We start from the raw sequence: 16,540 nt of genomic DNA, 5'->3' as shown, positions 1-16,540 counted from the left end.
CACTTAGGACAGCTTGGGTGAGTGTAGAGAATATTATGCTAACTGAATTAGGACAGACAGGGTAAGACTGATATTCTCTGTGCTCGCTTATCTGTAGAATGTAAAAATGTGAAACTCACTAGTACCCAACACTGGGATGGTGGTAATCTGGGGCTGGGAGGTGGGGAGGTTGGGGAGATGTTGGTTGAAAGGTACAGACTTTGAGTTGTAAAATGAGTGCGTCCTGGGGATGTGTGTGCAGCACGCTTACTGTTGTTATCCTGTTCTGTTACTGCATGCTGGGAATTTGTCAGGAGAGTACGTTGTCAGTGTTTTCACCACACACAGAACATGGGCATTTGGAGCTGATGGATGTGTTGGTTCGTGGATTGTGATAAATATTCCACAGTGTACGCATGTCACATGATCACATGGTGTATGATATATGTACACAGAACCCTTCTCGTTAGACTCAGTAAAGCTGGAAGGTAGCCTGGGCTTAATCCTTCACTAGTGCTCAACCCAGGCTTCACATGAGATCATGAGGCATTTTGCCTGGGCGTGTCTTGTACCCCTCCCCCACAGACACGCTCCTCAGGATCTCGTGTGGGGCCCCAAGAATGTGTACAGGCCACGGATGATTCAGATCTGGATCCTGCATTGAGCACCAGGGCTCTTAGCCTCCACTTCGGAGACTGAGACAGGGCCCTGGGGGAGGGGAGGGCACTCTGCTGTGAGTGGGGCTGGACCAGGGCCTGCTGTGTGACCGGCAGGGCATTGTGGGGTGAGCGGAGGTGTCCCCTGCTGCTGTGTGCATGAGGCCTCACCAGGAGGGGGTGTGATCCGAGGGAAAGTGTGGGAAAGTCCCGTGTTGGTCTCTCTGCGGGAGTTGACCGTCCTGAGTCCCTCCTAAGACAGTGGCCGCAGGGGACTGTCTGTTCCTCATGGTGAGGGCTTCCCTGTGTGTGTGGTTGGGGCTCAGGAAGGGGGTGTGTTGACCCTAAGCATTAGACAGCATCTTTTCTACTTTCATGATAGAACTGTGAAGACTCATGGATGAAGGAGCCCAGAAGAGGAAAGAACAGGAGTCAGGCATGGCTCTTTCTCCGGTAAGGTCATATTCTCAGTGGATTCTCACACTGCCTTCCTGAAGTGCCCTTCTCTGGACTTGCTAATTGTTTCTGACTCTGAAGTATCCTGTCTGACTCCAGTACATGCACACTCACCCCGGGGCCTTCCCTCAGGGCCTGGCATCTCCACTTAGATCCTGTCTCCCCATGAACCGGTGACCTGGCCCCTGTGAGGAGGTTCCCTTGGGCACCGTCCAGGGTAGGGCTTCTCACCCATGGGTTGGAGATGGGGTCTCATGCTGTTGGGCAGCATGGGTTGCTTCAGGCCCATGTGGATGTGGTGTCTGCTCTCTGTCAATCAGGGTAAAGAAGCTGTAGGTGGACCTCACGTATTAACATGTACAGTACATAGTAAAATCTGCCAAAGAGGCCACTGAGGGGAAATAAGTTCTGACTTTTTATAGTATATTTAAAACCAAATGAGCACCTCCTTGAAAACTTAAGTGTTTGGGAATGGAATGGAACATTCAGAAATAGATATTAGGGCTAGGGAGTGTTTTGTTACACCATCTAATTTAAACTGTGAAATCAGGCTTACTAATTTTTTTTTCTTCATTTTTTGACCACATGATGCAGCTTCCAAGGTCTTAGTTTGCTGAGTAGGGATCGAACGTGAAACCCTACAGTGGAAGTGAGAGGTCTTAACTACTGGACCATGAGGGAATCCTCCAACTTCACTAATCTTGATTGAGTATTTTCTTAGTGGAATAAAATAATAAAGTTTGGAGTTTGTTAATCAGTACATACCTAAAATTAATGATAAAAATCACATTATTATTTTAGAAATTTATTTATTTCCTGTACTGTATCTTCATTGCTTCAGTGTCTTTTCCCTAGTTCTGGCGAGTGGTGGCCACTCTCTGGTTGCAGTGCACATGCTTCTCATTGCAGTCGCTTCTCTTGTCTTGCAGCCCAGGCTCTAGAGTGCGCCAGCTTTAGTAGTTTCACCTCCTGGGCTGTACAGCTCTGGCTCTGGAATTGAGACTCATCATCTTAGTTGTCTCTCAGCATGTGGGATCTCAGACCAGGCAAAAACCCACATCCCTTGCATTGTCCAGTGGATTCTTTACCACATACCGTAGGGAGGGCCACATATTTTAAAATACAGGTATTTTATAAAGATTGGAAGAAATCTTCTGTATGTTATTTTCTGCTTGTATTACTTTTTATTGTTTTTGAACTAGAATAAGATAATGTTGCTGAATTCCCTGGTGGTACAGTGGCTAACAATATGCCTGCCAATGTAGGGTGCGTGGGTTCCATCCCACGTCCGGGAAGATGCCTCAGAGCAGCTAAGCCCATGGGCCACAATGACTGAACCTGTACCCTAGAGCCCGGAAGCCATTACTACGGAAGCGTGCACTCTCTAGAGCCTGTGCTCCAAAACAAGAGAAGCCACTGCAATCTGAAGCCTGTGTACTGCAGCTGTAACTCGAGAAAGCCAACTCACAGCAATGACCACCCAACATAAGCAAAATAAGCTTTGAAAAAGAAATAGAATGTTGACAGAGTTACTAAATGAAGAAGTAAAATAAAGAAAAGAATGGGAACCCACTCCAGTATTCTTGCCTGGAGAATTCCATGGATAGAGGAGCTGGTGGGCTGCTGTCAGCGGGGTTGCAGAGTCTGGCATGAGTAAGCAGGTAAACAACCACTTCCACACACAGCAGATTGAGCTCTGAAAAACAAATCTTAAGTGTCTAGCTTTCCTCCTGCAGATTCTTCAGTGACTTCAGTAGCTTTTGAAATAAATTCCAAAATCCATAGATCTTACATAGATTAGCCTCTGCCTGGCATCACCCCAAGTACATTCCCCGTGTTCCAGTCACACTGGCTGACTTTCTGTTCAGTAAATATCTTCCTGCCTCAGAGCTGACACTCAGGCTGTTCTTTCTACTTGCAACACTCTTCTGTTTCCCACCTTGCCAATCCTAAGTGTTTCTTCCTCACAGAGACCTTGTCTGATTTTTCAGTGTAGCTTAGACTTTCTGTTTAATCTTGTTTTAGCACCAGGCCTGTATCAGAAGACTTGTTTCAGTAGTAACGTTAAAATTGTGGATGAAATCGGCTGGCTGGCTGCTAGATGATGAAATTGGCTGCTAGACTGTAAGCTCCATCATGTTCACTGCTATATTTCAAGTTTGAGGCACAAAGCTGATGCTGAATGAATTTTGATAGAATGAAAGAAAAAAATGAAGACAACTCTTCTTATTTCAACCAATTGTGTGTTTACACATGCATGCATGAATGCATGGATATGTAACTCTGTGGTTTTATTACAGAAACATCCTCTCATAAATAATGGTGTATGCTTTGTAGCAGTTTCAGTTGTATCTTAAGTGTATTTCATGGTGTTAAGTTTTTTCTGCATCATGACATGAATGATGTAAATTGTAGTAAGATTATTGACATTGTGAGGGTTGCGATGGGAGAGGGTGTGACCCTGTATCGTGACCATTTATGCTATTCTATTGTATTTCAGCTTCCTTAAACTTGTTTCAGGTATTTTCAGGAAACTCTCTGCTTCTCTGTTAGTTAACTGGTTGATTCTTTAGGTTCAGTTGTCACTCCTAACCACCTGAGCTCAGGTGCTTTTGGCTCATTTCTTAACGGTTGGATCTGAGTGATTTGTTAGAGTGACAGAATTTACTCCCCAGGGTGACTGCAGCCATGAAATTAAAAGACGCTTACTCCTTGGAAGAAAAGTTATGACCAACCTAGATAGCATGTTGAAAAGCAGAGACATTACTTTGCCAACAAAGGTCCGTCTAGTCAAGGCTGTGGTTTTTCCAGTGGTCATGTATGGATGTGAGAGTTGAACTGTGAAGAAAGCTGAGTGCCGAAGAATTGATGCTTTTTGAGTTGTGGTGTTGGAGATGACTCTTGAGAGTCCCTTGGGACTGCAAGGAGATCCAACCAGTCCATTCTAAAGGAGATCAGCTCTGGGATTTGTTTGGAAGGAATGATTCTAAAGCTGAAAGTCCAGTATTTTGTCCACCTCATGTGAAGAGTTGACTCATTAGAAAAGACTCTGAAGCTGGGAAGGATTGGGGGCAGGAGGAGAAGGGGACAACAGAGGATGAGATGGCTGGATGGCATCACTGACTCGATGGATGTGAGTCTGAGTGAACTCTGGGAGTTGGTGATGGACAGGGAGGCCTGGCATGCTACGATTCATGGGGTCGCAAAGAGTCGGACACGACTGAACTGAACTGAACTGAAGGTGGACACAGATCTTTCTCTAACATGCTGTTCTATTGATGACAAGTTCATCTGTGTAAAGTCTTTAAGATAATGCTTAGTGCGTAGGAATTGCTGAAACACCTGTCATCAGTGTGATGATGTCATCATCATTACAATGTGTGTTCTTTAAAAGTCAGTGTGTTTTCATGTTCATTGCAGCACTATTTATAATAGCCAGGACATGGAAGCAACCTAGATATCCATCAGCAGATGAATGGATGAGAAAGCTGTGGTACATTAACACAATGGATTATTACTCATCCATTAAAAAGAATACTTTTGAATCAGTTCTAATGAGGTGGATCAAACTGGAGCCTATTATACAGAGTGAAGGAAGCCAGAAAGAAAAACACCAAAACAGTATACTAACATATATAAATGGAATTTAGAAAGAAGGTGACGCTAACCATGTATGTGAGACAGCAAAAGAGACACAGATGTATTGAACAGTCTTCTGGACTCTGTGGGAGAGAGTGAGGACAGGATGATATGGGAGAATGGCATTGAAATGTAAAATATCATATGTTGAGACAGATCACCAGTCCAGGTTTGATCCATGATACAGGGTGCTTGGGGGTGGTGCACTGGGATGACCCAGAGGGATGGGATTGGGAGGGAGGGGGGTTCAGAATGCCCTCATGGCGGATTCAAGTCAGTGTATGGCAAAACCAATACAATATTGTAAATTAAAATTAATTAAAAAATAAATAAAATCACTGTGGACTTTGTCATCTCTGAAGACACCAGCCTTGCTGTAAGTCATGTAGATAGTGAATGCCACTCAGTCGTGTCCGACTCTTTGCGACCCCACGGACTGTAGCCTAGCATGCTCTACCGTCCATGGGATTTTCCAGGCAAGAATACTGGAGTGGGCTGCCATTTCCTTCTCCAATGGACTTTCCCAACCCAGGGATCAAACCTGGGTCTCCTGCATTGAAGACAGACGCTTTACTATCTGATCCACCAGGGAAGCCAAAGTAAAATTAATTAATTAATTAAAAAATAAACAAAGTCACTGTGGACTTTGTCATGTCTGAAGACACCAGTCTTGCTGTAACTCATCTAGATAGTGAAAGCCACTCAGTGTGTTGAATGTAACACTTCTGCATAGACAACCCAGTATTGGTTTTAATTTCTGTATTTCTCATGTATTGTCCACATACATGACAAATTCATGTTGATTGCAGGATATCGTAATCTTAGGAAAAAGAGGAGATTATAAATTAGATTGCAGACCAACAGTTTGCTTCAAGCAGCTTTTAAAGTATCTGTCAGAGTATTACTTCATCTGAATTGAGCTTTACCCCTCTCACCTCTTCTCATTTTGTGTGAAACTAAGAATCTTCCTCAGGGCCCATTGGTGAAATGTGTTTTCATTTCAGGCACAGTTGAGCTTCAAGGATGTGTTCCTAGATTTCACTCCTGAGGAGTGGGACTGCCTGGACCCTGCCCAGAGGACCTTGTACCAGGATGTGATGGTGGAGACCCTCAGCAACCTGCTGTCTGTGGGTGAGGATCACTTCCCTCTGAAGTGGGGATCTGCCCTGGGGTACCTCTGCATGTTCCCTCTTTACCTTTTGAGAGCTCCTGTTTTTCTTGACCTTTCTGACTCACACATGTAAAGCTTGCTGATTAGCATCAGGAGTTTAAACTTGACTTTCCTTCAGGTGACCTGCCCACTGTGTGTGATGCACAAGGAGTTTCTCCGCAGCTTGAGTGTTTATAAAGCTGATTTCAAACTTTGAAATATCTAGTTGCCTGTTTTCTAGCCCTGTGTTCTTGGTTCAGTAGTTCTTAGGTAGGAACTAGATACCTGCTGTTCCCTGTGCATTCAGAAGGCGGCAGAGAGTAAATTCATTTGAGAAGTACTTTTCTGTCCGTTTGTAATGTCCTCACTCCTTGGCTGACAAAAGAGCTGCATTCTACACCTGCCAATGCAGGAGAGACGGGTTGGATCCTTGGTCTGGGAAGATCCCACATGTCACAGAGCAGCTATGCCTGTGTGCCTCAACTACGAGCCAGCACTCTAGAGCCTGGAAGCTGCAACTGCTGAGCCCACATGGGACAACTACGGAAGCCCGTGCCCCCAGGAGAAGCCACAGCAAGTGGATCACGAGCACTGTAACTGGAGCGTAGCCCCTACTTGCTGAACTTGGAGAAAAGACCAAGCAGCAAGGAACACTCACCCGAGCCAAAAGAAATGAATAAACCAATGTATGAAAAATCACAGATACATTTATTTAAAAAAGAGAGAGAGAAGAAGCCACAGTATATGGCATTACTTCCGAATAGGAAGTTCTGTTTCTGATCTGAACATTATCTCCATTCTTGTGGCACAAGGAAGAAGACCCCTGGATTGTGGAGAATGAGGTGCTAATAGCAAACATCCAGATGAGTGGGAAAGTATCCACAGTGTGATCCCAGGGCAGCTGTTACAAGCACAGGGAGGAAACCACACCATTCATGGTGTTTGGGAAACTCTCTAAGTGGGAGAGTTCTGTGAGAAAAGAGATGTTTAATGTTTGTGAACTCTCACAGGAGATTTTTCTTCTCCCTAACTTACAGCTCTGTTCTTTGACCTCTGAAATGTACAGCACCCTCGAGTGGTGCTATAGCACCGACAGAAATGAAGGCAAGATATATATATTTTTTTGACCTGTACTGGGTCTTTTTTGCTATGTGGTCTTTTGTCTGTTTGAGGCGAGACAGGGCTACTCTCTAGAGCGGAAAGCTGGTTTCTCACTGTGGTGGGTTCTTTTGTTGTGAAGCCCAGGCCCTAGGCACACAGGCTTGAGTAGTTTTACCACACAAGCTCAGTATCTGTGGCTCATCAACTTAGTCTCCGTGACATCTGAAATCTTCCCAGAACAAGAATCAAACCCATGTCTCCTCCATTACTAAGCAAATTCTTACCATGGAGCCACCAGGGTGTTCGGGAAATTAAATAAATAGTCTTATTTAGGCTTCAGGACAAAGCAATGCATTCCTCTGACCTTGCTTCTAACCTGCGTGGAAACTGCCTTGAGTGTGAATGTCCTGACTGTCTCCTGTGAGTACAAGTCTTGCAGCACCATAGATAAGATAGAGGACAAATCTTGAGATTGTTCAGTCTTTGCAGGGGCCCTTGCCAAACAAGCCCCAGGCTTAGCACCATCCAAGTTGGCTCCTGGATCCTTCTCTCTGCCTGCTGCTGCTAAGTCACTTCAGTCGTGTCCGACTCTGTGCGAACCCATAGACGGCAGCCCACCAGGCTCCCCCATCCCTGGGATTCTCCAGGCAGGAACTGTGGAGTGGGTTGCCATTGCCTTCTCCAATTCTCTCTGCCTACCGTGAGGTAAATAAAGGTAACTTAGAACTGCAAAAAGAACTGTGTGATTTGTAAGGATGATTATCCATATTACAATGTCATATTATATTTCGCTGATCAAATCTTCACTTTTTAAGTTGACTCTCTTTAGCCAGCTCCAATAGTGTCCCCATACTGCCCTTTCTCCATTCTTTGTCCTGTTGTGGCCTTACACCCCTCCCAACCCCTCTGTCTCCCTCTCCATCAGCTGGTCCCCTTCTAACGGCCCCAGTCTCTGAGCAGGGAGGGGGAGCTCAGGTTCTCCCACTCTAGCAAGTTTGTTAACCCCTTTAGATACTTCTGATCAAAGACCCCCATCATCCTGGAGAGACGTTCCAAGATTTTTATCAGTCCTTCTGTCCCTGTTATCACAGTCAATTTGAGTACTGTTCAATCTGTATTGTAGCCATAAAGCTGTGACTATAGAAAGGAAAGATAAGTTGTTTGATACAGGATAGCCATGATGTTGTTTAGACTCTGGAGAAAACTGGTTAAGATGATTTTTTTTTTCTTTTGAAAGTGCAAAACCAGTTCTTTTTACATGTGGAATTAAAAACAGCAAGCTTGTTAAAAACACCTTCCGAAAAAAAAGCTGAAAGTTAACCTTTGCCAGAGCTTCCCAGATGACTCTAGTGGTAAAGAACCTGCCAGCCCCTGGGGGAGACACAGGAGACGTGGATTTCATCCCTGGGTAGCGAAGATCCCCTGAGTAGTGAATGGCAGCCCACTCCAGTATTCTTGCCTGGAGAGTCCCATCATGGACAGAGGAGCCTGGTGGGCTAGAGTCCATGGGGTTGCAGGGGTTTGGACAGGACTGATGCGAACTTGCATAGCATGCAACCTATGCCATGTCCTTGAAGTACGTAACCCATTTTTCCAGAGATTTCAGTCTTGGGCAAATTAGAATTTTAAACCACGGGGCAGGGGGTGGGAAGAAAAAGGTGAAAGAGATTTTAAATCTCAAGTAGGAAAGTATGAGAGCTCTCATGTCTGTCGATCTGCATTTATGTTTGTCTCAACGTGTGTCTTTGTGTTTGAATAATATTGCTGAGGTTAATTTGTAAATGAGCTCTAATTCAATTGTTTTTTTTTTTTTAAAGTAAGCACTTTCAAATCAAACAATTACAACAGAAATTAACCTAAATGAATTTCAGGTTCACATGAATTGGGAAATATTCAATATTAAATATCTAGTATTAACGTTTGTTTGCTAATCTAATAAAGATATGTCTTGTGTCTTCAACATTGTCTAATACTTTCATTGTACCTAGGTTTAATGTTAAGCAAGTTTGTCAACAGTTAAAGTAACTTGAGTGAGGAAATTTTTAAGGAAAGAATGCAAATGCAATTGGAGCTTTTAAATAAACTCTGTTAAGAATGATTATACTAAAAAAAAAAAAGAACGATTATACAAAAAAAAAAAAGAATGATTATACTTTAGAAATGTCTGTCTAAAATAGTCTCTCCAGGTTTGAATAACCTGAACTCCTGCTGCTGCTGCTAAGTCACTTCAGTCGTGTCCAACTCTGTGTGATCCCACAGACGGCAGCCCACCAGGCTCCCCCGTCCCTGGGATTCTCCTGGCAAGAATACTGGAGTGGGTACCATTTCCTTCTCCAGTGCATGAAAGTGAAAAGTCAAAGTGAAGTCACTCAGTTGTGTCCAAGTCCTAGCGACCTCATGGACTGCAGCCTACCAGACTCCTCCGTCCATGGGATTTTCCAGGCAAGAGTACTGGAGTGGGGTGCCATTGCCTTCTTCAACCTGAACTCCTAGGGTTGTGCTAAACTAAGTAATGAAAGTTCATTGAATAGGTCATTTCCAAATAAAATAAGATTCTGAAACACAGATTATTGAAAACTCATTTCCTCTTACAGACAAACTAAAGAGATTTTGGACTATTAATGAATATGTTTGGTGCCACCCTGAGACATTCTCTATAAGAAAGCAAATATTCTTAGACATTATCACTGGTATTTATGTTCACCAGTCTACAAAATGCTAAAATATCTGATAGCTCATGGTTGCTTAAGGAAAGTAAGACGTGTGTTTTTAGTAAGAAAGGTATGAGAAATGTGGGCCAATCATTTTGCTTTGTCCCCCCTGGTTAATTTGTCTCAGGACCCTCCCCTTGGGTACACAGGCATACCCTGGATCTTGACGTAAAGGCTTCTCAGAGGAGCAGAACCCATTATGGCTTGGACTGACCTCTGACTTTTAACTCCAAGGCGCCTTTCTGCACTTCTGTATTGTCTCCTGTATCAGACAGGGTGTTTTCCTTTCTATGTCCTTGCTATGATTATTCCCTTGAATTAAGAGACAAACCAGCTGTTTACCTGTTTTTGTTGGCTGTAAGTTCCTCAACCTGAGCCCACCTGTCTCTTATCTCAGGGCATGCAAAGAGGAGGGTAGCTGATTGTAGATGTCCAACCTGCAGTCCATCCAACTGCTACCTCAAAATTACATTTTATTAAGGAAAATGGAAAGTAGTTCTGACTTACAGATGGCTGTTTCTAAATGAACAAAGTGATTTTGCTTTTTTTTTAAAAAGAGAAGTTTCATGGAAAGTGGACTCCAAGAAAAGAGATCCCAAAAGGCAAGGTCTTTATATGTTCTGCAACAATCTGTCATTTGACTCCTGTCAATTTTGTTGCTTGACTTTGAGTAGCATGTGATGATGTATTTCAAAGGTATTTACTTCCCCTTGTCCCCCTCCTGTGGTAATTAGTGCTGTTAGGTGGCACTAAAAAAAAATAAATAAATAAATAAAATAAAATTTATTTGTTTTTGGCTTTGTTGCTTCAGGTCTTTGTTGTTGCTTCACGGGATTTTCTTAACTTGCAGTGAGCAAGGGCTACCCTGTAGTTACAGTGCATGAACTTGTCATTCTAGTGGGTTCTCTTGTTGCAATGCGTGGTCTCTGTGTTTGCTCAGTAGTTGTGACTCCCCAGCTCTACAGTGCAGAATCATCATGTGTGGCCTACAGGCTTAGTTGTTGTCAGGCATGTGGGAGTTTCCCGGATCAGGGATCAAACCTGTGTGCCCTGCACTAGCAGGCGGATTCATTACCTCTGAGCCACAAGGGAAACCCCAAAGCTTGTTCCTTCTCATATATCTTGGAGCCAATGAACTGGGTGAGTTTAGGTTACTGTGTAGATAGGGAGTTGATGTACTGAATGATTATTGTGTAAGTAGAGAATTTTTCACTTACAATATAATTGACATGAACCACTTGTTAATGTCATAAGATGCCTATATGTCTATCTACTGATAGATTTCTAAGAGGTCTTTGGAAAAGTGTTCATTTTTTTATTTTTAAAATTATTTTAGGGAATTCCCTGAGAGTCCAGTGGATAGGATTCAGTAGTTTCACTGCAGCTAGCCTGGATTTAATCCATGGTCAGGGAACCAACTTCTCAGAAGCAAAAAAAAAAAAAAAAATATATATATATATATATATATATTTATATATTGTTTACAGAATTCTTTATTTTCTCAATGCATTATTTGTTGAACAGTTACTAACTGCCATTTAGTTTTTACATTATTCATTAGAATGCTTCTTTTGCATTGTTTACCCTTCCAACGTATTGCCTATTTGATGCTTGTTTGCGCAGTTGCTCAGTCCTGACTCTTTGTGATCTCATGGACTGTAGGTTACCAAGCTTTCCTATCCATGGAATTTTTTTAAGGCAAGAATAGTGCACTTGGTTGGGATTTCCTGTTCCGGGGATCTTTCTGACCCAGGGATTGTATCCCCCTGTGCCGTGTCTTCTGCATTGGCAGGCAACTTGTTTACCACTGAGTCACCTCTCTAGTCCTGTATGTTCTTTACCATTTAAATATATATAAATATGCATAAAGTGTGTACAATATACCATTAGTTTCTCCTCAATTATGAGACAGCAGTGTGTTTAGTACAAAGTATGATGAGTTTTGAGGTCATGATGGGAAAATATGTTTTCTTTGAGAACTGACATGAGTTTGCATAAAATGAATGTTTTTTGATTGTGTTTGAAACTACACTACCCTAAAATTAATTGAATTACATATGATCATTCTCTTTTAAAGAGTTCTATTCCTTTAGTGTTCTATAGTTTGAAGATCATCTTTGCGAAGGTTCATAATTCTGTTCAGGATGAATATGACTTTTGGTATAAAAGTCATGTGTTTGACAAGAAATTATTTATGAATTGTAACTAATAGAATGTCTGTGGTTCTCTGTGTCTTGTAGATATGTCTCATATAGATATGATGAAGAAATTACAGGCAAAAGCAGACAGTGGGAAAGGGGAAATTTTTGAAAGAGTGATGTTTGGAAGAGCTGAAAGCCTTGAAAGCAAAGATTTTCACCTCAGGAAGATCCAGGAAAATATGGATGACTTTGATTGTCTGTGGACAGATGATGAAAGAAATGACAAAGGATTGTCTACATCCCATAACAAAAACCTCGCAGATGGAACAGATCATCATAGTAGAAGTGATGCAGAAAATGGAACTTTTGAAAGGCACGGGTCAAGCTTTCAGGATGAATTGCAGATGATGCAATCTGAAGGGATAATTTTTGAATGTAGTCAAGTTGTGACAAATGTCAGCGACTCAGGTTTATCATCTCAGAGAACTCGTAATGTCTGCAAAGGCTTTTCTCATAAAGATGAGAATGCTGTTATGCATCCTTCAGAACTGTTACCAGACCATGAAACACAAAATAAAAGACCTTACAGATGTAATGAGTGTGACATAACCTTTCTTCAGGACTCAGAACTCATTAGACATCAAAGAATCCATACAGGAGGAAAACCATATAAATGTGATGTGTGTGGCAAGGCTTTTAATCAAACTAGAAAACTTGCAGTTCATTGGAGAATTCATTCTGGAGAGAAACCACATAAATGTGATGTGTGTGGCAAGGCCTTTAAGCAAGCTGCAAAATTTGTAATTCATTGGAGATATCATATGAGAGAGAAACCATATAAATGTGATGTATGTGGCAAGGCCTTTAGTCAAACCGCAAACCTTGCAGTTCATCAGAGAATTCATACTGGAGAGAAGCCATACAAATGCAATGTATGTGGCAAGACATTTAGTCATACTGCAAACCTTACTGTTCATCGGAGACTTCATGCTGGAGAGAAACCATATAAATGTGATGTATGTGGCCGATGCTTTACTCAAAACTCACAACTTGCAGTTCATCAGAGAACTCATACGGGAGAGAAGCCATACAAATGCAACGTATGTGACAGGGCGTTCAGTCATACTGCAAACCTCAGTGTTCATCGGAGAATTCATACTGGAGTGAAACCATATAAATGTGAAATATGTGGCATGGCCTTTAATGAAGCTGCAAAGCTTACAGTTCATCAGAGATTCCATTCAGGAGAGAAACCATATAAATGCGATATATGTGGCAGAGCCTTTAGTCAAACTGCAAATCTTTCAGTTCATCGGCTAATTCATTCTGGAGAGAAACCATATAAATGTGATGTATGTGGCAAGGCCTTTAATCAGACTGCAAAACTTGGACGTCATCAGAGAATTCATACTGGAGAGAAACCATATAAATGTGATGTGTGTGGCAAGGCATTTAGTCATGCTGGAACCCTTGCTGTTCATCGGAGAGTTCATACTGGAGAGAAACCATATAAATGTGATGTATGTGGCAAGGCTTTTAATCAGAATGCAAAACTTGGCCTTCATTGGAAAATTCATACTGGAGAGAAATCTTATAAATGTGATGTGTGTGGCAAGGCGTTTAGTCGTACTGGAAACCTTGCTGTTCATCGGAGAGTTCATACTGGAGAGAAACCATATAAATGCGATACATGTGGCAAGGCTTTCAGAGTAAGCTCAAACCTTGCTGTTCATCGGAGAGTTCATACTGGAGAGAAACCATATAAATGTGATGTGTGTGGCAAGGCCTTTAGTCAAGCTGCAGGCCTTGCAGTTCATCAGAGAATTCATACTGGAGACAAACCATATAAATGTGATGTATGTGGCAAGGCCTTTAATCACACTACAAGACTTGAACTTCATCAGAGAATTCATACTGGAGAGAAGCCATACAAATGCAATGTATGTGACAAGGTATTTAGTCATACTGCCAACCTTACTGTTCATCGGAGAGTTCATACTGGAGAGAAACCATATAAATGCGATACATGTGGCAAGGCTTTCAGAGTAAGTTCAAACCTTACTGTTCATCGGATTGTTCATACTGGAGAGAAACCATATAAATGTGATGTGTGTGGCAAGGCGTTTAGTCATACTGGAAACCTTGCTGTTCATCGGAGAGTTCATACTGGAGAGAAACCATACAAATGTGATGTGTGTGGCAAGGCATTTAGTCGTAATGGAAACCTTGCTGTTCATCGGAGAGTTCATACTAGAGAGTAACCATGTAATTATGGTATATGTGCCAAGGCTTTCACTGTAAGTTCAAGCCTTGCTGTTCATCAGATAGTTCATACTGGAGAGAAACCATATAAATGTGATGTATGTGGCAAGGCTTTCAGAGTAAGCTCAAACTTTGCTGTTCATCAGAGAGTTCATACTGGAGAGAAACCATATAAACGTGATGTGTGTGGCAACGCCTTTAATCACACTACAAGACTTGAACTTCATCAGAGAATTCATACTGGAGAGAAGCCATACAAATGCAATGTATGTGACAAGGTATTTTGTCATACTGCCAACCTTACTGTTCATCGGAGACTTCATACTGGAGAGAAACCATATAAATGTGATACATGTGGCAAGGTTTTCAGAGTAAATTCAAACCTTGTTGTTCATCGGATTGTTCATACTGGAGAGAAACCATATAAATGTGATGTGTGTGGCAAGGCGTTTAGTCATACTGGAAACCTTGCTGTTCATCGGAGAGTTCATACTGGAGAGAAACCATACAAATGTGATGTGTGTGGCAAGGCATTTAGTCGTAATGGAACCCTTGCTGTTCATCGGAGAGTTCATACTAGAGAGTAACCATGTAATTATGGTATACGTGCCAAGGCTTTCACTGTAAGTTCAAGCCTTGCTGTTCATCAGAGAGTTCATACTGGAGAGAAACCATATAAATGAGGTATATGTGGCAGGGCTTTCAGTGTGAATGCAAACCTTGCAGTTCACCAGAGAATTCATACTGGAGAGAACCTTACAAATATAAAAATTGTGACAAACCATTTAGGCAGAGTCATCCATAACTCATCATCAGGCAGTTCAGACAGGAGAGAAACCATATAAATATGAAGTATATGACTGGTGCGTTACTTGAAATGATGAACTTAGAAACCGTTGGAGAATTCATACTAGAGAGAAGCATTAGAAATCTGACAGTTGTGAGAAACATTTTAGTATAAATGTCGTGAGTGTGACAAAGCCTTTAGGTCAAGTGGCCAGGCCTTATAATTCATCAGAGAATTCATAGTGTATAGAAAACATACAAGTGAAATGAATGTGTCAGAGTTTCTAGTGCATGTTCAGCGTTAACTGCCCATTAGGCATTCATACATAAGAGAAACCACGTAAATGTTATTTATGTGGCAAACACTTCAGTCACAAGAAATGACATTGCAGATCATCTGAGAATCCATTCTGCAGGGAAAGCTTACACATGTAGAGAAAGCAGTAAAATATATCAAGTTTTTGACCCTCAGAAAATTCAAACTGTAGGAAAACTACACACATGTGTTAGGTGTGGGAAAGCTTTGATTATCTGTTCATCCTAACTCACCATCCGTTAATTTTTTTTCTTTTTTTACAAGATTGTGATGGTTTTTGGTGTACATCAACATGAATAGGCCATAGGCATACATATGTGCCCACCCGCCTGAACCCACCTCTCTCCTGACCGTATCCCTCCAGATTGTCCGAGAGCGCTCGGACATCAAACTCCCACTGGCTCTTTTGCATATGGTAATATATATGTTTCAGTGCTAATCTCTTAAGTTCTGCCATCCTATTTCTTGTTTTTTTTTTTTAATAGGTTTTCCTTAGCGTTGCTTTTCTATCCACATGTTATGACCCAGTTTTAATGTTTAGTTTACATTTCTTTCCTGCTTTACACTAATAAATACATAAGTCAGTGGGTTATTTTGAGACTTTTGTAACATTAAAATGCACGTAGACGATGATAGGGTACATAGTAGGTGCCCTGTAAATGTAAAGAAAGACAGTTCCTTTAGGACTTGAGTTCAGTCAGATAATACACATAGAAACATTTACAAATAGTGCCAAGTTGATAATTTTGGTGAAAAAAATTCTAGTCTCTTCTTAAGACTGTATATTTTACAGTGTGCTTTGTTGTCCAAAACTGACATATCTTTCAGAAACAGAAAACAAAGAAATGAGAGAAAATATATTACAATTTTTCAACAAGAAGTAAGTTGCCTAATTACCATCAAGTGATCATATAGTAATTTGACATTCCATTACATTAAAGTATTCGCTTAAGTATTATATATTCTGATGTAAACAACTTTTTCTCATAGAAGTATTTGAAGCTTTGTCATCCTAAGCATGGAACAGAAAGTTTTATAAAGAAGTATGTATTTCTCATTAAAAGTTTTTTTCTCTCTTTAATAATCTTTAAAATTCATTTTTGGCTATGCTAAGTCTTCATTTGCTGGCTTCATTCTCTTTTTACAGCAATCAGACGATGAATTCTCCACATAAACTTGGCTGGGGTATGGTTGGAGACTGGCATTTTGAGGCTTCTTTTGGTCAGTCCAGAAGACTCAATGTCTCTTTGGTTTTTTGGCTGTACTGAGCCTTTTTTTTTTTTTACTGTACATGGGATTTCTCTAGTTGCAGCAAGCAGAAGTGACTTTCTAGTTACTTGTGT

General features: G+C 41.5%; 1 protein-coding gene across 1 annotated transcript; it reads left to right on the top strand.

The window, feature by feature from the left end:
• LOC102191604 (zinc finger protein 616-like) lies at window positions 1,032-14,819 on the top strand. Its single transcript, XM_018063211.1, has 6 exons — window positions 1,032-1,088; window positions 5,735-5,861; window positions 11,933-12,933; window positions 13,168-14,037; window positions 14,122-14,625; window positions 14,710-14,819. The coding sequence occupies exons 1-6, from the start codon at window positions 1,032-1,034 to the stop codon at window positions 14,776-14,778; spliced, it is 2,628 nt and encodes an 875-aa protein (XP_017918700.1). The 3' UTR covers window positions 14,779-14,819.

The sequence above is a fragment of the Capra hircus genome, chromosome 18, assembly GCF_001704415.2.
Source record: "Capra hircus breed San Clemente chromosome 18, ASM170441v1, whole genome shotgun sequence".
NCBI classification, from domain to species: domain Eukaryota; kingdom Metazoa; phylum Chordata; class Mammalia; order Artiodactyla; family Bovidae; genus Capra; species Capra hircus.
The sequence above is the reverse complement of the archived record's forward strand: the minus strand, read 5'-3'. Positions and strand labels throughout refer to the sequence as shown.

Coding starts and splice junctions, on each gene's coding strand:
- LOC102191604 (XM_018063211.1), top strand. CDS start 1,032: ATGGATGAAGGAGCCCAGAAGAGGAAAGAACAGGAGTCAGGCATGGCT. Junction 5,862..11,932: donor CAGCAACCTGCTGTCTGTGG/GTGAGGATCACT, acceptor TGTGTCTTGTAG/ATATGTCTCATATAGATATG. Junction 14,038..14,121: donor AATGTGATGTGTGTGGCAAG/GCATTTAGTCGT, acceptor ATATGTGCCAAG/GCTTTCACTGTAAGTTCAAG.